The sequence below is a fragment of the Miscanthus floridulus genome, chromosome 1 (genome assembly GCF_019320115.1).
Source record: "Miscanthus floridulus cultivar M001 chromosome 1, ASM1932011v1, whole genome shotgun sequence".
NCBI classification, from domain to species: domain Eukaryota; kingdom Viridiplantae; phylum Streptophyta; class Magnoliopsida; order Poales; family Poaceae; genus Miscanthus; species Miscanthus floridulus.
In genome coordinates, this window is record NC_089580.1 from 121,509,509 (window position 1) to 121,534,226 (window position 24,718).

At 45.2% G+C, this 24,718-nt stretch overlaps 1 protein-coding gene across 1 annotated transcript; it reads left to right on the forward strand.

Annotated features, from left to right (window-relative positions):
- The first annotated feature begins 16,977 nt into the window (after positions 1 to 16,977).
- LOC136462456 (uncharacterized mitochondrial protein AtMg00810-like) lies at positions 16,978 to 17,943 on the forward strand. Its single transcript, XM_066461555.1, has one exon. It carries the CDS (start codon positions 16,978 to 16,980, stop codon positions 17,941 to 17,943), a length of 966 nt encoding a protein of 321 aa, XP_066317652.1.
- Positions 17,944 to 24,718: the final 6,775 nt, after the last annotated feature.

A 24,718-nucleotide genomic window follows, 5' to 3' on the forward strand; every position in this document is an offset into this window, starting at 1 on the left:
GACAGCGGCATGGGCCGCTATCGAGAAACTGTTCACGGCGCAGTCCAAAGCGCGGGTCATCACCACCCGCATGGCCCTGGTGACCGCGACGAAGGGCAACGCCACAATTGCCGAATACTTCGGCAAGATGAAGGGCCTCACCGATGAGATGGTGTCAGCGGGCAAGAAGATCGAAGACAAAGAACTCGTGTCATACATCTTGACCGGGTTAGACGAGCCGTTCGACCCAGTGGTGTCCGCGGTGACCGCGCGCGTGGAGCCAATCACGGTGAGCGAACTGTTTACTCAGCTCATGAGTTTTGAACAGTGGATGGATCTACGTGGTGGTGGACAGCAGTCCTTCGCCAATGCTGTTGCAAGGGGTGGCCGTGGTGGCAGCTAGCATTTTTGTGGACATGGTGGCGGTGGCGGCCGCGATAGCCGTGGCAACTCTTGCCGTGACGGTGGCAGCCATAGGTCTGGCTTCTAGCAAGGCGTTTTTTGCCAGCTGTGCGGTAAAGAGGGACACACCATTGTGCGGTGTTTCAAGCGATTCAACGCGTCGTTCACAGGCGCGCCACAGAAGTCTGCCTCCTCTGCCATGACCTCTTATGGGGTCGATACTAATTGGTATGTGGATTCAGGAGCCACTGATCATATTACTGGGGAGCTTGAGAAGCTCTTAGTGCATGACAAGTACACAGGTGGAGATCAAGTCCATGCAGCCAATGGATCAGGTATGAAGATAGATTTTATTGGTCACACTACATTGCAATCCCCAACTAGATCAATTCATCTTAACAACATACTACATGTTCCTAAGGCCAGTAAAAGTCTTATTTCTGTTAACCGACTTGCTCGTGACAATAATGCATATCTTGAGTTTCATCCAACTCATTTTTCCATCAAGGAACAGCAGACGAAGAAAATCCTCCACACCAGCAAATGTGAAGGTGGACTCTACCCGTTCAAGCCTTCATCCAATAAGCAAGGGCTTGCTGCTATCAAGCCATCCAGCTCTTTGTGGCATCATAGGCTAGGTCATGCATCTCAACAAGTTGTTCATCAAATACTTAGTTGCCACAATCTTCCTATTTTTAGAGAGTCCAATAATAATGTCTGTGACGCATGTCAGCAAGGCAAACACCATTAGTTGCCTTATCCTAGATCTAGTAGTGTGTCTTCTAGTCCTATGGAACTTCTTTTTTAGATGTTTGGGGACCTGCCCCAACATTAGTTGGAAAACATGCTTATTATGTTAGTTTTATCGATGATTACAGTAAATTCGTATGGATCTATCTTTTGCGTCATAAATCCAAAGTTTTCCAATGTTTCCGAGACTTTCAAAATCTTGTTGAAAGGCAATTCAACTAAAATCTGGGCAATTCAAATGGACTGGGGTGGAGAATACCAATCATTGAATTCTTTCTTCACACGTATAGGAGTAGCTCATCAAGTATCTTGTCCACACGCTCATCAACAAAATGGCTCGGCTGAGCAAAAACACCATCACATTGTGGACATGGGTCTTACACTCCTTTCACATGTCTCTGTCCCATTGAAGTTTTGGGATGAAGCCTTCTTGATGGCTGTGTTCATTATCAACAGACTCCCCTCTAAAGTTATTGACAACCAATCCCCCTTTGAACGCCTCTATGGGAAAGCACCTGACTATACCTTCTTGCGTACCTTTGGGTGTGCAGTTTGGCCCAATTTGAGGCCTTACAACTCCAGAAAACTATAGTATAGGTATAAACGGTGTGTGTTCTTGGATTATAGCCATATGCATAAGGGTTTTAAGTGCTTGGATCCCAGCGAAGGGCGTGTTTACATCTCTCGGGATGTTGTGTTTGATGAACATGTGTTTCCATTTTCTACTCTTCATCCCAATGCCAGAGCATGTCTGTCAATGTTTTACCACCGATAGCCTACCACGGGGGTACCTGGGGCAGTATGTTCGGGCTTCGGTGTATGCCGAACTCGATGGTTTACGCAAGAGACAGCCGATTTATCCTGGTTCAGGCCCTCGATCGTAGATCGAGTAATAACCTTACGTCCAGTCGGCCTTAGCCTTTGCGTTGGATTGATTATGATCTGCTCTGTTCTCCCTTTTGACAGGAGCATTGCCCTCCTTTATATAGTCAGGAGGCCAGAGTCCTAGTCGGTTTACAATGAGATTTCCTAGTAGGATTACTTGATAGTTCTACTACTAAGATTTACATGGGAAGAATCCTAGTTGAACTAGATCTTCTCTCTCCCTTGCGGGCTATCCTGTGGGTCCCATATCGACAAGCCCCCGAGCACTTCATGGTTGAGCTCTGAAAGTCTCGCTCTGCCCCTTCAAGTCTTGTTGAGTAGGAATAAGATGTCATCCGAGTGCTTTCTGGAGTGAAACCTTGTAGCGCTTCTTAGGATCTTTGAGTGGTGAGTGCTTTTCTAAAGAAAAAATACATCCATCTGGTTGTAGCCCCCGAGCCTCTTGCTATTTGGAACAAGGAGCTGGAGGATCTTGTCTTGAAGTTGTTCCGATTGTTCGTTGAAGTTTTATCAAAAAGAACTTGAATATGGCTCGTTCCGGGTTCTTTTTGTCGCAATGTCTTGAAATGGTCTGTGTTGAGGAAGTCTTTTGGTGACGTGCGCTTTTTCGAAAAAAGTGCACTCACTGAGTGTAGCCCCCGAGCCTCTTGCTATTTGGAACAAAAAGTTGGAGGGTCTTGATCCTTTATGTTGTTTGAAAATTTGTGTTCTGAAGTAGTCCCCAAGACTTGGATTAAACCATCGTCCGAGTAGTCTCGCGGCATCCTTCCGAAGCGGCCTTTTAGTCTTGGATTAAACCATCATCTGAGTAGTTTTGTGGCATGCAGCCTCCGAGCTTATGTCCGGGTTCCTTTTTGGTGAAATTGCACTCACTGAGTGTACGAGCCTCGTGCTTTTGGGTTTATCCTGCAGCTCCGCGCTTTCTCCAAGTTCTTCTCTTTAGAAAAGAAGTCGGATGAAGAGTCTTGATGTATCGTCGTCATTGTAGTCTTGAGTTTCTTGTATTCTTGGTCCTTTGTCTTTGGTTCCGAGCCTCTGGAAGTAGTTGAAATGAAAATCGGGTTCCCTAGCTTAGTGTTGATTAGGCTATGGTGCTGGTCGAGCCTCCGAGCGTATATCCGTGTTGTTTTGTTCAGGAAGAAATCGGATGCGAGGTCCTGGCGTATTCTTTGATGGTCTGCTGTTGCCAGATGTAGTTGTATGGTGGTGGTTGAGTGTAAATGCCTTTTGTTCATGGGTTGTACTGTGCTGGTATATTCTTCCGAATATGCCCGTCTTCGAGTACTGCTTCCTCTCGCCTGAGTCATCTATTATTGAGTCCTGTCTTTTCACTATGTCCTTTGTTAGGCTTATTTCGTTGGTACTCCTAGTCCATGTGCGCCGATCCTTTGGTCTATAAATACTGTCCCGGAGTGCTTGTTTTCATTCATTGGATATTCTGTTGAAACCTTGGTGGTCATGAACATGGTAGTTTGTGAAGTAGAGCAGCCCCTGGGCATGTTTTGTAGTTCCTGTGTGTCTTGTCGTAGCTGAAGGAAGTCTTGTGATAGGGATTAGAGGTAGGCTAATCCCGTGACAGCATTGTGCCAGGATGTATGTGGTGGTAGTTGGAGGAAGTCTTGTGATGTGGGCTTCGTTCCTTCATCCGGCAGTTCTGGGTTGATCCTCATCGCCTGTCTTGAGACCGTCCGGTGCAGATCAACACCATATCCAGCATCACATTGGTCTTGGGTAGACAGATGCCTGCCGGCCTTCTATGCTCCATGTTGCCCTGCCGTGCTGTTGATTTCCGCCTTGGATGCACTACGTCCGTCCTTTGAAGAAAACAGTATAACTGATGGCGGTTTGTCCTTCCGAATAGCAATTTGGGACACGTAGTCGTTCCAGAGCCTAGTCGTGTCTGTGTTCCTCTTTGCTACTTTGCTTTTCATGGTGCCGAGTTCATTGGGTCTTATAAGATTTGTAATCTTCTATTTTTAAAGTCGTTTGTAATGTAACGAATCTTGTCTTCTGAGTTGTCTTTGACTTTTCTGTTGTGATCCCTGTCGTTCATGAGACTACCGAGTTCTTTCTTACATAACCAGGTTCTTTTGTTCCTCGTGAGGTAGCCCTTTCTTTCTTCTTTCTTTCTTTCTTGGTTTGACGGGTTGTTCTTGTATCAATCTAATAACCCTGCCATGGCGTTGGACGGATAAGTCTGAAATCTGCCCGTTGGTTTGTACCGTTGTGAGGATTCGTGCCCTCTGTCGTTTTAGCTGCGTCGGTAAATGGACCGTTGCGTTCCCACATTGTGTTTTAACGGGCTTTGTGGGCCGTTTGTATCACTGAAAAAACTATTTAAAGACCTTTTATCTTCCTTTCCCTTGTCGCCTAGCTCTTGCCTTTAAACCCTAGCTTTCAGAAATCCACCGCCGTCATTGTCGCCATCACCCGAGCACCATCATTCTAGCTTCATCTTCCTTAGTGCCTTTTTTGCTTCCGCTAGTTCATGGGAAAGAAGAAAACCGCAAGCAAGTCTCAGGCGACCTTCATGGACGAGGAGTCATCCCTGTCTTTGATTGAAAACCAGGAGTTCGTGGCCATGAGGGTAGCTCAGAAGGTTTGGCCGGCTCCAACAATAAGCGAAGACCAGCTGCGCGAGCTCGTTAGCGACGGCTTGATCCAAAGTAAAGTCATCGCTGAATGGAGAGTTCCGGGCGAGCATCGGGTTCCGGCTCCGGGTCCTGGTGAGATTGTCCTTTTTGTTTCCTTTGTCCACGCTGGACTTTGTCTTCCTGCTTCCGCCTTCCTTCATCAGTTTCTTGGTTATTTCAGGGTTAGTCTGAACCATCTAACCCCCAATGCTGTTCTCCATCTTTCTATTTTTGTTCACCTTTGTGAAGCCTTCCTTGGGATCCCTCCTTCTCTATCTCTTTTTCGCTTTTTCTTTCGTCTGAAACCTCAACCCCGCCATGAAGAAACCAGCGCCCTCGGCGGTTGCGGGATTCAGTTTCGCCAGGGTCTCAAAATTAAGTTTTTTGATTATGACCTGGTTGATTCTATCAAAGATTGGCGTGCCGAGTGGTTCTACGCTGCCAATTTGATCCCTTCTCTTGTCGTTCACTCCGGATCTGGTCCTGTGGTGAATGACCGATGTGACAAGAAGCTTGAGTCACCTGCTGAGATTCAAGCGATCCAGCCACTCCTTGATAGGATTAGCATGCTGAAACAGCAGGGTTTGACCGGCTTTGGTATTGTTTCAAGCTTCCTTCGTCGCCGGGTTCAGCCTTTGAAAGAGCAGGAGCATCTCGGCTTTGAGTATTCTGGGGCCGAGGATCCTTCACGCATGGTCCCAGCTCTTGAGCTGACCGGTGAGGAGGTACTCGAGCGCCTCCAGAAGATGCTAAAAGGAGTGAGCGTCATTCCTCCTACCGTCTCTGAGTTCTTGGCCATCAACCCGCCCCCAGCTGTGAGTTGTCTATCTTTTTGTTTGAGTTCTTTATGTACTCTTGCTGCATCCGTTCTTGCTTAGCTTTTTCTTGTCTCGGTGTTTTATCTTTTTTTGCAGGAGCTTGGGCGGAACTTTGTCGATCCGATCCCCCTTGATGTTCTCCCTGCCGTGGCGGAGACTGGGGATCGTCTAGCTGGTACTTCTGCAATTAGTAAGTCTCAAACCTTTACAGCCCTTCCTGGGGTTTCTTTCAGATTTGTTGATGTATATGAAGAATATGTTCCTCATCTAGTCCCTCGTGGTCCTCACAGTGTCCCAAAGAGGGGGTGAATGGACGGGTCTTCATCTAGCTTGCCTGTCTCCAAGAAGCCTCGCAAACCAAGTACTCCCTCAGGTACTCCAGTTGTTGCTAGCATGCTCTTAGGTGAGCACATTTAATACTCTTTGTTCTTTTATTTTCATGTTTCTCTCTTGAACCGAGTACTTTTCATCTCCTTTTCAGCAGGTGCTCTGGTTTCGTTGGCTGAGGAAGAAGAGGATGATGAAGTCCCCCTCATCATGCGGCGGTGAGTTGTTTTTCATATTCTTGTTGCATTGAATTTCTCCTCTTTGTTTTGAATTTTAGTCTTGAACTTTTTGAAGTAATCGGAGGTCGGGTGTGAGTTCTTCCGAGGCTCCCACGCTGACTTCTTCTGAAGCTCTGATGTCGAGTTCTTTGGTTGCCTCTGTCCCGAGCTATACCGCTCCTCCGGTGCGGAGTTCTTCCATGGCTCCAGCCCCGGCTTCTTCCGCGGCTCCGTTGTCGGCTGTCCCGCTCCTGTCGCTGGGTGGCAGGGACGTCTTTGCCATCGTGGTTCCCCCTGCGAGGCTTTCTCTTGGCTTCGTGAAGAAAAAAGTAGTCGGGTGAGTAGATTCTAGCTTTATCTTTTTGGCTTTTATCTTCCTTCCTCTGGTTTTTATTGGTGCTTCCTTTTATCACTTTTCAGTGTTTCGTCTTCTCTAATTTCTTCATCGACTTCTTCTCTGCCTCCTACCGTGCCAACGAGTTCTGAGCCTCGAGACTCACAACATTCTGTTGATGAAGTCGCTGCGGGGGCTTCAGAGCTACCTGGTGGAGTTGCGGACTTGGTCGCTCCGGAGGTAACTATGGCCGTCGCGCTGGGTCCTTCTGAGGGTTTGGCTCTGGCTTCCCTGGAGGTTGCTTTGGTCATTCCTTCTTCACCCCAGCTGGCCTCTAATTCCCCTTCTCTTGCTTCCGGCGGCCCCTCCTTTTCCGGTGACGTGGTGCAACAGTTCGATGCCACTCATCGGTTATCGGAGCTGACCGCAGCCTGGGGGAGCTTATCGACCCTCGTGACTTCTTTTGGTGAAAAGCTCCAGGTAGGTTTTACTGCCACTCCTCTTTTGCATGCTTGTTTTTCTTCTATCCTTACGCCTTGTTTCTCTTTGCCTCTTTTTGCTCAGTCTTTCTCTCGTGATCATTCTGGCTTCTTTTTCTCATCTGAAAATGAGAGGAAGTTGTCTTCGGAGGTGGACGCTCTGAAAGCCGATCTTGACCTCCTCCGGGCTGAGTTGGAGACGGAGCGTCAAATGCACCAAAAGGAGGAGAAAGCCCTTCGCACTCGGGTAGTGGAGACGGAGAAACAGAGAGATGCTGCGGTGGAGTCTGTGAAGAATGAATGCAAAGGTGCTGCGGGTTCTACCTGTTTCTTCTTGTATTTTGACTTCTTTTTCCGCTAACTTGTTCTTGGGTGTCCTGTCTAGCTCTTTGAGTTGAGAAGCAGAAGCTCTCGGAGAGTATTGATGAAATGAGGGCCCTTGTCCGTTCTAGTCATAATAGAGCTGAGGAGGTAATTACTCATGCTGAGGAAGAACTCGCCCTTGCTAAGCTGATTAGGCGCAGAGCTGACAGAGATCTTGTGCAGGCCCAAAAAACTATTGAAGGCTTGTCCGGGAAGCTGGCGACGGCTACTGAGAATTGGAATGTTTTGTGGAAATCTTTTCGTTCAGTAGCCGATGTCCTCTGGACTCCAGCGGATGACGGGCAATCTTGGGCGCAGTTCATTTCCCGGATTCCGACTCGTTTCCAAGAGTTCGCGAAGAGGTGTGCCCAAGTATGTACCAAGAATGTGCTGGCCCAGGTCCAGGTCCTTGCTCTAGAGGCGCCTCTCTCCAAGATAGCAGAAGAAGCTGAAAGCCAAGAATATCTTGACGCCGTCGAGAGGATGGAGTCTGAGGTCGAAGGTCTAGCCAGTAGGGTTGTAGACAGTCTAAATATTGACATTTCCCTTTCTGATGACAATGCCTGACTCGATTGAGCATCCCCTTGTAATATTACTCTCCTTTTTAAATGAAGATTCTTTATTTTTGTTGATGTATTCTTTGCCTGGGTGCGGTTGAAGTTTCTTGACTTGCTGAGTACTTTGTCCTGTTCCTGTCTCTGCTCCGCAAAACAACTCTGTGCGTTATTCTGACGAGACCCCTCGATTTGTCGAGTACTTTTCTTTTCTTCCACCTTTGTGATCTATCGAGTGCTTTGTCCGTGCTATGACTTGTTAGATGTAGATCTTTGCATTGACAACCTTTCGCCTGCGCTATGTAAAACGACTCGGTATAGAATGTTGCCTTGACAAACTTTGACATCCGAGTGCTTTCTTGAATGGCACTTGTGCTTTTCTGAGGAAAAAGTATTCCTATCTGGATGTAGCCCCCGAGCCTCTTGCTTTTCGGAACGAAGTGCTGGAGGGTCTTTTGAAGTTAAATTTCGGTCGACTCAGCCATTTTGCTTTTTGTTTCGGGTGTTATCTTTTAGCTACCCTCATCGGCGAGCTCAAGCGTTTTTTTCAGCTATTTTGCTCTCGGCCGGGATGCTCAGGCATGTTTTCAGCCATTTTGCTTTTTTGTTTTGGGTGTTAGCTTTTAGCTACCCTCATCGGCGGGCTCAAGCGTTTTTTCAGCTATTTTGCTCTCGGCCGGGATGCTCAGGCATGTTTTCAGCCATTTTGCTTTTTTGTTTTGGGTGTTAGCTTTTAGCTACCCTCATCGGTGGGCTCAAGCGTTTTTTCAGCTATTTTGCTCTCGGTCGGGATGCTCAGGCATGTTTTCAGCCATTTTGCTTTTTTGTTTCGGGTGTTAGCTTTTAGCAACCCTCATCGGCGGGCTCAAGCGTTTTTTCAGCTATTTTGCTCTCGGCCGGGATGCTCAGGCATGTTTTCAGCCATTTTGCTTTTTTGTTTCGGGTGTTAGCTTTTAGCTACCCTCATCGGTGGGCTCAAGCGTTTTTTCAGCTATTTTGCTCTCGGCCGGGATGCTCAGGTATGTTTTCAGCCATTTTGCTTTTTTGTTTCGGGTGTTAGCTTTTAGCTACCCTCATCGGTGGGCTCAAGCGTTTTTTTAGCTATTTTGCTCTCAGCCGGGATGCTCAGGCATGTTTTCAGCCATTTTGCTTTTTTGTTTTGGGTGTTAGCTTTTAGCTACCCTCATCGGCAGGCTCAAGCGTTTTTTCAGCTATTTTGCTCTCGGCCGGGATGCTCAGGCATGTTTTCAGCCATTTAGCTTTTTGTTTCGTGAAAACAACTTGTTGAAGGTCATGACAAGACATGCTGTGGATGAATGCCATCTTTATTGATCATGAGTATAAACTACTACATATGTTGTTGAAGAGTATTGCTTTTCATCGATTGTGAACGTTGGTCCCTTGTGGCTTGCATATCTGTTTTTTCTTGAGTTGTTTCTACGCGTAGAATCTTCTTAGCTGGCTGATGTGCCATGTATTGCTGACTTCTTTTCCATCTTCGGTTATTAACTTGTATGTGCCTGGTCTGGTGACTTTTGTGATAATGAAGGGACCTTCCCATGGACTGAGTAGCTTATGTCGTCTGTTAGTCTTCTATATCCTTCTTAGTACTAAGTCTTCGACTTGTAGTGATCGAGGTTGGGTACTCTTGTTGTAATGCTGTCTTAAACCATGTAGGTATCTGGCTGATTGGAGGGTAGCGTTTACTCTGATTTCTTCTGAGCTGTTGAGTTCTAATCTTCTTGTGTGTTCCGCTTCTCCTTCATCGTATTGCTCTATCTTTGGGGATGTCCAGATCAAGTCAGTGGGCAGTACGGCCTCTGACCCATAAACTAGGAAGAAAGGTGAGTAGCCTGTTGCTCTGCTTATTTGAGTTCGTAGTCCCCATACTACTTTCGGTAATTCTTCAATCCATTTGGACCCATAGTCCACTAGTTCTTCGTATAATCTTGGCTTTAATCTGGCTAGTATGAGTCCATTGGCCCTTTCTACTTGTCCGTTGGCCTCTGGATGTGCAACAGACGCATAGTCTATACTGAAACCACAGTCTTGTGCCCAGCCCTTGAATTCTGTAGCTGTGAAAGGGGAGCCTAGATCTGTGATGATTCGATTGGGCATGCCGAAGCGGTGCATAATGTCTTGGATGAACTCGACTGCTTTGGTTGCGCTGTACTTCGCGAGTGGTTTGTATTCAATCCACTTGGTGAATTTGTCGATTGCTACGAAGATGTACTCGAAGCCGCCTTTTGCTTTTTTCAGGGGTCCTACTTGATCTAGCCCCCAGCAGGAAAAAGGCCAAGCGGGTGGGATGCAGATAAGATTGTGAGCTGGTACGTGGGCTTGTCTTGCAAACATTTGGCAACCTTTGCATTTTTTGACAAGCTCTTCTACGTCTTTCAAAGCGGTTGGCCAGTAGAATCCGGTGCAAAATGCTTTGCCAACCAGTGTCCTTGAAGCGGCATGATTTCCATAGCAACCTGAGTGTATTTCATCTAGGATTTCTTTGCCTTCTTCAAATGAGACACATTTTAGTAGTACTCCTGATGATGCTGCTCTTCTATAGAGTTTATCCCCTACTAGAATGTAGTTTTTGCTTCTATGAACAACTTGTGTGGCCTCTGCTTTATCTGCTGGCAGTTTATTTTCTTTGATATAGTCAATGAAAACTTGGGTCCATGAAGTGTTGATTATCAAGATCTGAATGCCTTTAGCCTGAATTTCATGTGTTGTTTCACCGGGTTGTTTGATAGAGGGAACTGATAGCTCTTCTATGAATACGCCGGGTGGAACTTTTGCTCTGTCTGATCTGAGCTTGGCAAGGACATCTACTGTAATGTTGGAATCATGTAGGACGTGTAAATTTTCTAATCCTTGGAAATGTTTTTCAAGTTTCTGTATTTTAGCACAATAAGGACCCATGTTTTCTTTGGTGCAATCCCAATCTTTGTTGACTTGGTTGATGACCACTGCTAAATTGCTGTATATGAGTAATCTTTTTATTCCGAGGGTAATCGCCACTCGTAGCCCGTGGATGAGGGCTTCATATTCTGCTTCGTTATTTGTAGCTTGCCATAATATCTGAAGGACGTACTTGAGTTGTTTTCCTTCTGGAGAAATGAGGAGAACGCCTGCACCGGCCCCGCCTAGTTTGAGTGATCCGTCAAAGTACATCTTCCAGTGGTCAAGGATTGTATCTGATAAAGGCTGTTGAATCTCTGTCCATTCGGCCATGAAATCGGCGAGGGCTTGAGATTTGATTGCTTTCCATGGGGTGAAATTGATGTCAAGAGCTCCAATTTCAACTGCCCACTTGGATATGCGCCCCGTGGCATCTTTATTGTGTAGGATGTCTCCGAGTGGAAAATCTATCACCACGGTAATCTTGTGACTTTCAAAATAGTGGCAAAGCTTCCGTGAGGTAATGAGTAGAGCGTAGAGTAGTTTTTGTACATGCGGGTACCGGATTTTGGATTCTGACAGTACTTCGCTGATGTAGTATACGGGACGTTGCACTTTATACACGCGCCCTTGTTCTTCTCTTTCTATGACTATTGTTGTGCTGATTATGGTAGGAGTTGCCGCAATATATAGCATCATATCTTCATCTTTCTTTGGAGGTGTCAGGATAGGCGATGAAGTGAGGTATTCTTTAAGTTTTTTGAAAGCTTCGTCGGCCTCTATTGTCCACTCGAACTTGTCTATCTTCTTTAGTAGTTTAAAGAAAGGTAACCCCTTTTCGCCGAGTCTTGATATGAAACGGTTGAGGGCCGCCATGCATCCTGTTAGTTTCTGCACATCTTTAACACTTCTAGGTGGGCCCATTTCTGTTATAGCTCGAATTTGCTTGGTGCTGGCTTCGATCCCGCGCTGACTGACCAAAAATCCGAGTAGTTGTCCTGAGGGAACTCCAAATACACATTTATTCGGGTTCAATTTCCATATCTATTTCTTCAAGTTTTCGAAGGTTTGCTTTAAATCTTCAATTAGAGTGTCTGGGTTCTTTGTTTTCACCACCACATCGTCCACGTATGCCTCCACATTTTCACCGATTTGATTCCCAAGGCAAGTCTGGATAGCTCTTTGGTACGTGGCACCAGCGTTCTTTAGTCCAAATGACATGGTCTTGTAGCAGTAGGCACCAAACGGGGTGATGAAAGATGTCTTGCTCTGGTCTTCTTCTTTTAGTGTGATCTGGTGATATCCTGAATAGCAATCGAGAAAAGATAATAGCACAGATCCTGCTGTCGAGTCAACTATCTGGTCAATGCGTGGTAGCCCGAACGGATCTTTTGGGCAATGTTTGTTGAGATCTGTGTAATCGACGCACATACGCCACTCGTCCGTGTTTTTCTTCTGTACAAGGACCGGGTTTGCTAGCCAATCTGGATGAAGGATCTCCTTGATGAATCCGGCTGCCATTAGTTTTGTTATTTCCTTTTTAATTACTGCCTTCTTGTCGGGTGAGAATCGTCGTAGCCGTTGTTTTACAGGTTTGGAGCTTTTGTTAACATCAATTCTGTGCTCAGCCAACTCCCTTGGGACTCCTGGCATGTCGGCTGGCTTCCAAGCGAAGATATCTTTGTTGTCCCGAAGAAAGTTGGTGAGCGCGAGTTCCTATTTTGCCGAGAGGTGAGCACTAATAGTTGCTGTCTTGGAGGTATCGCCTGTGCCTAAGTCGATTTGCTTGACGTCGGCTTCTTTTGGTGGTGCGATGATGCTGGGCTTTTTAGCCGGTATTTCTAATTCTTCTTGGCTTGTTTCTGCAGCGATTGCGGCTATTTCTTTTCTTCCATTGTTGGCTTGCGCTTTAGCTGCAATTTGGATCACCTGAATGTCGCAGTCAAAAGCGCGCTTTAAATCGCTTCGAAGAGAAAGGATACCGTTGGGTCCTGGCATCTTAAGCAGTAAGTACGGATAATGTGGTATTGCCATGAATTTGGCCAGTGCTGGACGTCCGAGGATTGCATGATATGATGAATCGAAGTCGGCGATTTCAAATTTGATAAACTCTATTCGGTAGTTTGAAGGAGTTCCAAAGGTAACAGGTAAAGTAATTTGTCCGAGTGGTATGGCTGCTTTGCCGGGTACTATTCCGTAAAAAGGTGTGCTTGTTGGCGTAATCATCCTGGCGAGTTGTAGTCCCATTTTCCTTAGAGTTTCTGAAAAGATGATGTTAAGTCCAGCTCCTCCATCGATTAGTACTTTGGTGACGGTCATACCAGCAATAGTCGGATCTAGAACCAGTGGATAATGGCATGTGTTTTCCACGCTAGTCCATTGGTCTTCTCTGGTAAATTGGATAGGATACTGTGACCAATTGAGGTATCTTGGTGTAGCCGGTTCTGCTGTCATAATGGTCCGCAGTGCTAGTTTTTCTTGATGTTTGCTTCTACAATCCAGAGCCCCTGAGAAAATCACTGCTACCGTTCCCCTGGGTTTTTGGAATCTTTTGTCCTCGTGGTTGTCTTCTTCTCTTTTCTGATTGTCCTCTTTGGTGTTTTCCTTACTATCTTTTCTTGTGTATCGATCATTGAAAGTGTAGCAATTTTCGATGGTGTGCCTCCCACTAGGGTGCAATGGGCAACGTATGTTTTCAATGTCATCATATCTTCTGGGTTTGGGAAACTTCTTTGATTTGTCGGCCATTGCCACAGTATTGTCTGGTCTACGTTTTCTTTCTTGATGTCTGCTATTTCGGTGATTTTACTTGTCCGGGTTGTCTTGGTTGCTTCTGTCCAGGAACCTCTCTCGTGTTTTTTCTTCTGCAGTAATCATCTTTTCTACTGTACGTCTGAATTCTTCATTGTTTCTTGGATTTTCTTTGCAGAAGTCTTGAAATTGCCATCTAGCCATGATTCCGTGAGAGAAAGCTTCAATTACTTCTCGTTCGGTTATGTCATGCACTTGAGCTCGTAGTTCACCGAATCGTCGATAGTAGTTTCTAAGACTTTCACCTCCCTTTTGCTTGAGTCCTTTTAGTTCTGCATGAGTGATTGGGTGTGTAATGATTCCTGCAAAATTCTCACAAAAAGCTCTTTGCAAATCCTCCCAATTTTTGATAGATCCTGGATTTAGTTTATCGAACCATTGGAGGGGCATGGCCTCCAGTGCCATAGGGAAGAAAAGGGTTTTGATATCGTCGTCTCCTCCGGCTAGTTCAATTGATTGTGAATATATTCTGAGCCATTGCTTTGGTTCAGTTTTGCCATCATACTTGGAGTGATTAGACGGTTTGAATTTGTGAGGTAATCGCACCAATGCGAGCCTGTTCGCAAAGCAGGGGAACCTGTCGTGTGCCTTGGTTTCTTTGAATTCAGATTCGGCGCCTTCCTCTAGCCAACTGTTGTTCTGATGGGAACAATCTTGCGAGGTTGTCTGGGTAGGTACCCTGCTCCTAGTCTTCCTTAGTTGTTCAAATTGGTGGCCTTGATTATGTTCCTTCCTACTTCCTCCGTCATGGCTTCCACCCGGCCCAAGTCTTTCGAAAGCGGATTTCCTTTGATTTTGATCTTCTTGCCGATGGGTTGTTGATCTGGCAGGTAGTCTTGATCGAGCTTTCTCTTCATGCATTCTCGGGATTGTCGATCGGAGCAAGTCCTGGAGCTGTTCATACTTCTCACCAGGATGCGAAGTTGCTCCGAGTTCTTCTAATGCTTCTTGAATCTTATCGTAAGGCGTATTCGCCGTGCGTCTTCCTTTGACTTCTCGTTGCGATTTTCTTTTGTCGTACTCAGCCAATTCTGACTCGTATCTGATCCAAGCTTTCCCTGCTTCAACTTGTTTTTTCTTTCTCTAGCTTGTTTCTGACTATCTGTTTCTCCGTCGTAGCCCTGGGCAAAGGGTGATATGTTGGATTCTGATTCATCTGATGATCTGACATCGGGTGCTTTCGGGGGATTTAATGGTGACCGCGGTCGTCGAACCATGAGCACTTCTCATGCATGAGTCGTTCTGTTATTGGCGTTAGTTTTCATGCTATCGGAGTCGCTGATAACTTTAATGGATGCCTCGGTGTCGTAGATCGAGTCTCATTCTTGGTAAGGTAAAATAGCTGTTGTTGTTGTGCCGACTAGTTGGGTTTCACTACCCTCAGGAATGGAATCCGGCCAGTGGATGATACAGTCCTGCGATGTTATCGTTAGCACGAGACCCTCCTGAGCTCCTATCAGTGGTATCCCGAATCTTGGATTGAAAAATCTTTCGACCTGTCCCTGATAGGATTTTGTCATGTTGTCGAGCCCAAATGGAAAAGAACTTGACTTCTTGAGAGAATTCTGGGGGTAATTCGAGTTGTTTTGGGTTGTGCTCTGGAATCTTGCCAAAAAAGAACTCGGTTTCTTGAAAGCACTCGGATAAAACTTCGCCTTGGAGCTTGAATTCGAATCAGATACGAGTGGTCGTGAAATCCGATTTGACTCGGATACTATGAGCTACGCGAATCTTCTGGTGAGCTGATCCGTTGTAGTTGTTGAAATAGGAACTTCTTTTAGATGATCTGGATCTTCGAGGAGATGGCTTTGAAGCTTGCCGTTGTTGTCTGCCTCGTAGATCCATGAGCCAAAGATGAAAGTTGATCCCATCGGGAAAATTATGTTGTCGAGATCCATCGAGCTCTCGGAAGCAAAGTCGCCGAAAGCCCCTACCTGGCGCGCCAGCTGTCGATGTTTTACCACCGATAGCCTGCCATGGGGGTACCCGGGGCAGTATGTTCGGGCTTTGGCGTATGCCGAACTCGATGGTTTACGCAAGAGACAGCCGATTTATCCTAGTTCAGGCCCTCGATCGTAGATCGAGTAATAACCTTACGTCCAGTCAGCCTTAGCCTTTGCGTTGGATTGATTATGATCTGCTCTGTTCTCCCTTTTGACAGGAGCATTGCCCTCCTTTATATAGTCAAGAGGCCAGAGTCCTAGTCGGTTTACAATGAGATTTCCTAGTAGGATTACTTGATAGTTCTACTACTAAGATTTATATGGGAAGAATCCTAGTTGAACTAGATCTTCTCTCTCCCTTGCGAGGTATCCTGTCGGTCCAGTATCGACAACGTCTTAGGTCCGAAATTGCCCTCCTGCCACCATCTCTCCTCAATCCTAATGCTAGTTTTGGGGATGCTTTGTTGCATGATCAACATCTGTCTTCACCTGTTTCTACTAATGTTGTCCCTAGTGTTGTTTATACTACAGAAGATGTAGGAGAAAAGTCGGCTGAAAATGGTGTTGTTTTGGCCTTCAAATAGCGACATCTCCTGATGCCACTACAAGACAGGGCTAGCACTGAAAGCGAGGTGGATCCGGCAGTGGCTGATCTTCCTCATACTGACGGATCCATCTTGGACTCCTCAGCACCTCATCCTGGTTTGCCTGTTGCTGCACAGCCACCAGCTATCGTCCTCGACTCCAGCACGCCAATAGGAGCTGTCGAATCTTCTACGCCGTCCCTGCCTGGGCTTACTGCTACTGGCGGTGGTGACACGCCACAGCCAGATCCCGTCCAGGGAGGGTTACTGTCACCGAAGATCCTCCCCTATGGATCATCTGTGGCCGTGGATCCTGCTGTTACTTCTACTCCACAGCGGCTTGTTACACGTTTGCAAAAGGGGATAAGCAAACCCAAGGTATATACAGATGGGACAGTGAGATGGTGCAATCTTGTCACTTCTACGGATGGTGAGCCTTCCACTGTAGCAGCTGCTCTTGGTGACAAGAACTGGGTATCTGCCATGGACAGTGAGTACCAAGCACTTCTCCGAAATAGAACTTGGCATCTAGTTCCAAAACCTAAAGGGAAAAACATCGTTGGATGTAAATGGGTGTACAAAATTAAGAAGAAAGCAGATGGCTCCATTGACAGATACAAAGCCCGTTTGGTTGCTAATGGGTTCAAGCAACGGTATGGGATTGACTATGAGGACACATTTAGTCCTATAGTCAAGGCGGCGACTATCAGACTTGTTCTGTCATTTGCAGTATCTAAAGGTTGGTCTCTTCGACAACTTGATGTCCAGAATGCCTTCTTACATGGAGTGCTAGAAGAAGAAGTGTACATGTATCAGCCACCTAGTTATATTGACAAGACTCATCCATCCTATGTATGCAAATTGGATAAAGCTCTTTATGGATTAAAGTAGGCTCCGAGAGCTTGGTATGCTCGCTTATGCAACAAATTGGTGAAGCTTGGTTTTATGCCCTCAAAAGCTGACACGTCCTTGTTCTATTATCATAAGAAAGGTCACACAATGTTTGTCTTGGTGTACGTGGATGACATAATTGTGGCTAGTTCTTCCACTGCAGCTACACATGCTCTTCTTCAAGATCTACAACATGAATTTGCTCTTAAAGATCTTGGTGATCTTCATTACTTCCTAGGCATTGAAGTTAAACGGAATCAGGAAGGGTTAGTGCTGTCTCAACAGAAGTATGCATCCGACATTTTATCCAGAGCGGGCATGAGTAATTGCAAGTCCATTGACACACCGTTGGCAACTTCAGAAAAACTCAGTTTGACTGATGGAGATAAGCTTGGTACAGAAGACTCTACAAAGTATCACAGTATGGTAGGGGCGCTGCAATACCTTACTCTGACCAGGCCAGATATCTGTTATGCTGTCAACAAGGTGTGCCAATTCCTCCATGCTCCCACAATGGTTCACTGGAGTGCCGTCAAAAGGATTCTACGTTATATAAAGGGATCTTGGAACACTGGACTCAAAATCAGCAAGTCAAATTCCATGATCATTAGTGCCTTTTCTGACGCTGATTGGGCAGGCTGTGTGGATGACAGAAGGTCTACTGGAGGCTTTGCAGTGTTCTTGGGTAGTAATATCATCTCTTGGAGTGCTCGGAAGCAAGCTACAGTGTCTCGTTCGTCCACTGAAGCTGAATACAAAGCATTGGCAAACGCTACTGCCAAAATGATGTGGGTACAGAAACTTCTGCAAGAACTTGGTGTTCCTCATGTGAGAACTGCACGGTTGTGGTGTGACAACCTAGGCGCCAAGTACTTGACTGCAAATCCAGTTTTCCATGCACGTACCAAACACATCGAAATTGACTTCCATTTCGTTCGTGAACGAGTAGCAAAGAAACTACTTGATGTCAGGTTTATTTCTTCAGGAGATCAGCTAGCTGATGTGTTCACGAAGCCAGTTTCAGCTGCTCGAATTAAGTGGTTTTGCTCCAATCTCAACTTTGTAAGTGACTGAGATTGAGAGAGGGTGTTAGATGGTTTGCTTAGCTGACTCCCAGGGTTTACTCCCCGTCATGCCTGCAGTTAGTTTGCTAGATTCTTGTTTGTAGCTTATAGTTGTTTTCTTGTTGTATTCACCCGATGTCCGTGCCACCGCTGGGGGGGCTGTTCCCCAGCCTATTTAACACGCAACCGAGACCCTGAGATGGGCACCTCGTTCTCTCCATCTCACAACTACTCCACTAGTCTTCTATGACCTTAATAAAGTTGTGTTTTTTTCAGGGATAGATAGATCGACCTTTGGCTCTAGAATTGCAAATCTTTTCTCGACGAAGGGAGTACACACATTAGAAAATGCCAGGTTGTACGTCATGGTTCACGCACGTGTTTATCGTTTCTTCAGATCGAGTGGTACGTGCGGGATTCATGCACCTCCTCCAGGTTCCATCCATCCGTGTATCCACCGAATTCACGTCACATCATTTGAGTGAACTAGTGCAACTGCTGGAGTGGAGAACCGCGAGGGGGCAGGGGCAGTGGGGCATCGCATTCGCATCTAGCTAGGAGTAGCTTTCTGCGCCATTGCAATTGGCCTGGTAACGCTAGCTACTGGTCCGCTGCTAAATTCGGAAGCAAATAAGGGCTCGTTCGGTTAAGGCCTTGTTTAGATGAAAAAAATTTGCAAAATGAGTACTGTAGTGTTTTCGTTGTTATTTGGTAAATAGTGTTCAATCATAGTCTAATTAGGCTTAAAAGATTCGTCTGTAATTAGTTTTATTTTTTATTTATATTTAATGCTTCATGCATGCATCCAAAGATTCGATGTGACGAGGAATATAAAAAAATTTGTAAAATTTTTTGCAAACTAAACTGGACCTAAGTCGTTTTGACGCAGGGAATCAATCCGGCCAGTGGGGCTTATATAAATTAAAGTAATGATTTCGGCTGGAATTCTTCCTGAGCTTCCTTCCCAAAGAAGCGAACGGGGCCTAAAGCAATTCGTTTTTCTTGTCAGTTAGGAGTAGTACTTGTTGTAGTTGGAGGTATAGCAATCACGTGTTCAATCAATATACTACATATAAGCAGGAGCTATTGGATGGAATGGTTCTGTCAAGGGTACGTATCCGGCCTGAAGAAGCTTAGCTAGCCATTCATTCGAGCATCAACTTTATTTTGTTTAGTATGATCTGAGTACATGCATGTATAGCTAATGCATGTGCTTGGTTTTTGGCTGATTTTCTCTTTGCTTTCCAGTTCCCGTATATTTCCGCTTCCACAGAACAATATCACTTTGTCGAGTTTTGTCAAATAAAGCATCAGCAACTTTGATGCCTACAGGTGCCGGGCGGGCCGGCCTATACACGCGTGCATAGATGCAAATAAGCGCATCTATCCTGATCCATCGGTTATTCAGCCCAAACCCGAGCCCAACGGGACTTTAGTTTGCAATGCACAGTACGTATACACCTATGTAGCATCTTTCCTCCTCCTCAAGTCTAATCAGGGCCTTTTTTTTACCCCCTCTATTCCAAATTACAAGTTGTTCCGAAAAAAAAAACCATATGTATGGAGGGAGAGGGGATTGTCAAGTCTGGAGCTGATTCCATTAACCATATTGCGACCCAGCCAAATCGTTGGCCACCGCAAGCAAGCTACAATCAAGATATTTGGCTTGTATGCTCGCAATGATTTGTGCATGCATAAGATCGATGACGTGCTCCAGTCTAAGAACACGAGGCCTAATTGTCGTAAAAGGCATCAAGTGTTAAAATTTAATGGATAAATCTTGGATCAACAAGACAACAACTAATCAAAATTGCTAATATTGACTCACTCCCATTTGAATGGATAAATTTTGGATCAACAACTAATCAAAATTGCTTATATTGGCTCACTCCAGTTTGCTCATATTTTAAAATAATACTTATGTAGATGTTTTCCTATCTTTATCTTGTTGTGATAGATTTTAGTTCACTACTACACAAAATGGTTTTTACAATCTCCTCCTATTTCAGGAGGTTGACTTAGTCAACCATCTCAGCAAACGTTTGATGCATTATAACTTACGGATAGCCTTAGGAATCGATTTTCATGGGCGGTTGGCCTAATAAAACAACCCTAAAAATCTACTTATAGTTATTTTTATATCAACTATTCTTAGGGGCCTAATAAGAGTTATTGACATAAGAATAGTTGATATAAAACATCCGCCCCTAAAACATAGTTTTAGAGATGTTTTCTTATGTCAACAACTCTTAAAAATCAATTTTCAGGGGGTGGTTGACTAAGCTTGTGTTTGGTTGAGCTTTTGAAAAATGTTTCTATTGCTAAAAAGCAAAATGTCAACCAAACGGGTAGAACTAGAAAGCTGCTTTTCCAGAAACTGCTTTCGCGCAGTACAATTTTCGTAGAACCATGAGCCCTGCTTTTGGCTTTCAGTTTTCAATTTTTTCCAAATAGGTGGAAATAGAGAGACATTTTATAATTGTTTCAAGGGAGATAAAGAGATTAGGGTAGGTTTTATAGTTATTTTTAACCAAATAACCTATATTTTTTCACAACACATAACTTAAATCCGTTTTCCCACAGCTCACAGCTCAAAACAACTTTTTTCACAGTCTACGGCTGAATCAAACATACACTAAGGCAGCCTTCAAAAATAGCTACTTAACAAATAAATTCACAACATTTTCAAATGAAAGTTGGATAAAGACAATTTATATCAAAACTAAAGAGCTCAATGATGTCTAAAACTTTGTAGTTGACGAGTTTCTTATTTAAGATCTTTTGTGGTCCCAAATATACACTCTAAGTTCTAACTTTTTAAAGTTCATTCAGATTCTAAAAAAATTTAACAACCTTGAATGGAGAAACACTCTATATCAGTGTTATAGTGATCGTGGAGATATATAACTTCGTATTTGAAGTTTTTATTTTAAAACTTTTTAGGAGCCAAAATATTTAATACACAATTTGTAGATGTTAATACAAAATGATTGAATCATATACTTGATCATAAATGATTGTGTGGTTGGATGGTAGGAGAGATACATAGGAGGCTTAATAAATTAATTAAGCTTAATAAATTCATCTCGTAAATTAATCATGTATTATTATGTTTTATAATAATTTTATGTTTAATTATTTTAATTAATATCTAAATATTCGATGTGACATGGATCCATGTATCAAACACCTGACATGGGATCAACGTGAAGGACTAGCTATAGCTAGTGATAGACTCAAAAGACGAGACCGATCAACAAGCAATTATTGCCTAGTGGTACTGCGCAGCAGTAGCTCATTCGTTCAATCTGTTGCATTCCAACACGAAGCGACAGTAGCAGCAACCAGCACATACGCGTGGCATGTGGTAGCCGGCGCCGCACATAGTATCTCGTCGCCGATACAAACCTCACTTTTGCTCATCGTGTGAGAGGTGGCAAGTTTTTAGTGGCCAAAATCTTAATTTGCCAAAATTTTGGTTTAGCATATTTTAAAAGCAAACCAAATAGGCTCTAAATTAACATTCGTATAACTTGACTCCCATCATTGACAAATTAGCACCATCACGAAAGGACTCGAATCCCTACAAACCCTCATAACCGAATAACTTGACTCTCATCACTCTCCGGTATATAAGGTTGGCAGTGGGTTTCTGTAGAAGGGATCGGGCAATCAGCCTTTGGACAGAACTGATCAAACCCTAGACCAGTAGCATAGCGCTCTCCAACCACAAACTCTCTCTCTCTCTCTCTCTCTCTCTCTCTCTCTCTCTCTCTCTCTCTCTCTCTCTCTCTCTCTCTCTCGTATGAACTCGATTGGGTATTCTAACACGAAGAACATCGCTGTTGGGCGTAGGGCTTAGATAAATCCCTTGTGTTTTGAGTGCTTAAGCTTCTGAAGACTCACACAGACCCATGTCGAATCGATTAGATTACTGCCACGGAATCAAAACCAGGGCAATTGCCAACCTGTTGTTCATGCCAATGCAAAGGAGTCTTCAACTTGTAGACAACAAAGCGTGGTGGAGGCAGCATCCCCTTTGCAGAATGACACATGTCGTCCCATATACCACTCAATGTTTATGGTTGGAACAGAAAGGCGCAAGCGTATGTCTTACGACAGATCTTCGCTTTATCGAAGTGTCCGTCTTGCCCAGCGCAAAGTGCTAAAAGATTTGGATCTTGTTGGGAATGACTATGAGCTAAAGGAGGGCACAATTCAAGACTATGCAAACTGGAACTATTGCCACTTGGCCTTCTCAAATCACTCATGTGTTTGAAAGGTCATGTCTTTTGGGATATTTGTTAGAGGAACTTCTTGTCTCTTTGTTAAGCTCTGTTTTTATTACTGATGTTGGTGTTGCTCCACAGTAGTTGTTGTCAGGCTTTTTTATTGTTTCTAGCAATTAGTTGTCTTGTCGGTTATTTTGTTGTGGTTGGTCATGTATTGCCCAGTCTAGGTCTAACTTATTTACCAATATATATGCAGATCTCTTGTTTGTTCATTCAAAAAAAAGTTTAGTGGAGGTTGAACACCTGAAACAAAGTATACAATTAAAGATTTCGCTTAAGAACATTCAAAATATAGGTGTCGGATAGTTTATGGTTTACTACCTCCATTCCAAATTGTAAGTCATCTTGCTTTTCTATATATATAATTTTATTATGGATTTAGACATAGGTTATATCTATATGTATATTAAGAGCAATGTAACTAGAAAAGTCATGACGATTTATAATTTGATCCGGAGGGAACACTAAAAAATCAGCAAACTTACTTCCATTCTAATTCCACCTAAGAAATCATCCTTAGTAAGAATAACCCCCTCATTAATTTAACCTCATGTTTAGTAGCTCTTTATGAGTAAGAAGACATTGATCCGAAAGATACCACCACTATTCGTTCGTGGCCAAGCCAAATTTAGAGAATTAGAATGCATTTTCCTTATTGCCAAACATCAACTGCTCGACTAGATACTGTGCACAGATCTCTCTCTCTCTCTTTGCGATCAAGGTGATTCATTCATCATGGGGAAGCAAAGTTTCAATCTGAGGACAGCAGGTTCGAAACGCTAGTTGGGGCTAGGAGCACCACCCAACTCGCGTATCACCTGTGACCTTTTTGGCTAGCTAAAGCATGAGCTAGCTTATTACAAGATCGACAAACGAAAGAAAATTTAAAATCTTGGGAAAGAGTGTTCAGCTCCCTAATCTCCCTGACGATTGTCGACAGAATATCGTCGACAGTCCTTCGAGAGGTATTCCACGAAGGTAGATTGATCTGTAGGGAAGCGTGAGATCAAGAACAAGAAGGCAACAGAGACACGAGTTAGACAGCTTCAGGCCATCAGTACGATGTAATACCCAACTCTTGTAATCTGTTGGTTTGTATTAGCTATTGTATGATATTTCATAACTGCAGATGTATGTATCTTGATATATCTTGTCTGCTAGGAGACCCCTACCTCTCCTTATATACTCTGGAGGGGTAGGGTTACAAGGAAACTATCCTATTTGGTACTATACAATATCTTGCAGTGCACGCCGAGCAGTGTCGTGCACGTCTTCTTGTGGGCTGGGCCACCTTTGATGGTGCGGTCCATATCTTGTCTTGAAGATACCGAGGGCCATACCTCCACAGCTAGTCCCCGAGCCTGACAGTAGGTGACGTAGTCACGTGGTGCTAGGGTCAGAAAGTAGAAGACCAGCCGAGTAGGCAACAAGTCTCTGGGCGTAGCCTCGAGATGAGAAAAACGCACATTCACCGCAAGGTGAAGTGTGCCCACTTAGTCACCGAGCCTGCTGGAAGATGAAGAATGAATCTTGTAGCAGGATCAAAGAAAAAGAAGTCTGAAAGCTTTGCCGACGTCGTCCGATATGTGAGTATCAAGACCCCAGATGTGCTGCCCAAGATCAGCACCCTGATCCGAACAGCATGGGGCAGCTTGATAGCACACCGATGGGACGTAGCAAGATCCAACCACCAAGGGCGATGTCCGAGCGCCGATGAGTCCCCGGCGTAGCTAGCGACCTCCGAGCACCGAGGAGTTCCCAGCATAGGCGGTGATGTCCGAGCACCGAGGAGTTCCCGGCGCAGCTAGCAATGTTCGAGCAGCGAGGAGTTCCCGGTGCAGCTGGCGATGTCCAAGCAACGAGGAGTTCTCGGCGCAGCTGGCGATGTCCGAGCACCGAGGAGTCCTCGGCGTAGGCGGCGATGTCCGAGCACCGAAGAGTTCCCAGAGCAGCTGGCGATGTCCGAGCAGCGAGGAGTTCCCGGCGTAGCTGGCGATGTCCGAGCACCAAGGAGTCCTCGGCGCCGCTGGCGACGTCCGAGCAGCGAGGAGTTCCCGACACAGCTGGCGATGTCCGAGCACCGAGGAGTCCTCGGTGCAGCTGGCGACGTCCGAGCAGCGAGGAGTTCCCGACGTAGCTGGTGATGTCCGGGCACCGAGGAGTTCTTGGCGTAGCTAGCGATGTTCGAGCACCGAGGAGTCCTCGGCGCCGCTGACGACGTTCGAGCAGCGAGGAGTTCCCAACGTAGCTAGCGATGTCCGAGCACCGAGGAGTCCCCGGCGTAGCTGGCGATGTCCGCAAGGTAAAGTGGGGTGAAGTGTGCCCACTTAGTCCTCGAGCACAAAGAATCCGAGGGCCAAGGAGTAACCGACGTAGCTGGAGATGAAGCACGAGCGACGAACAGTCTGGTCAACTGGTCGGCGGCGAAGTGAACATTGAGTAGAAGCGATCGGTGAATAGTCTGATCAACTGGTCGGCACGAAGTCCATGAAC

Bases quoted from the DNA above. Each gene is read 5' to 3' on its own strand.
- LOC136462456 (XM_066461555.1), top strand. From the start codon at position 16,978: ATGTTTGTCTTGGTGTACGTGGATGACATAATTGTGGCTAGTTCTTCC.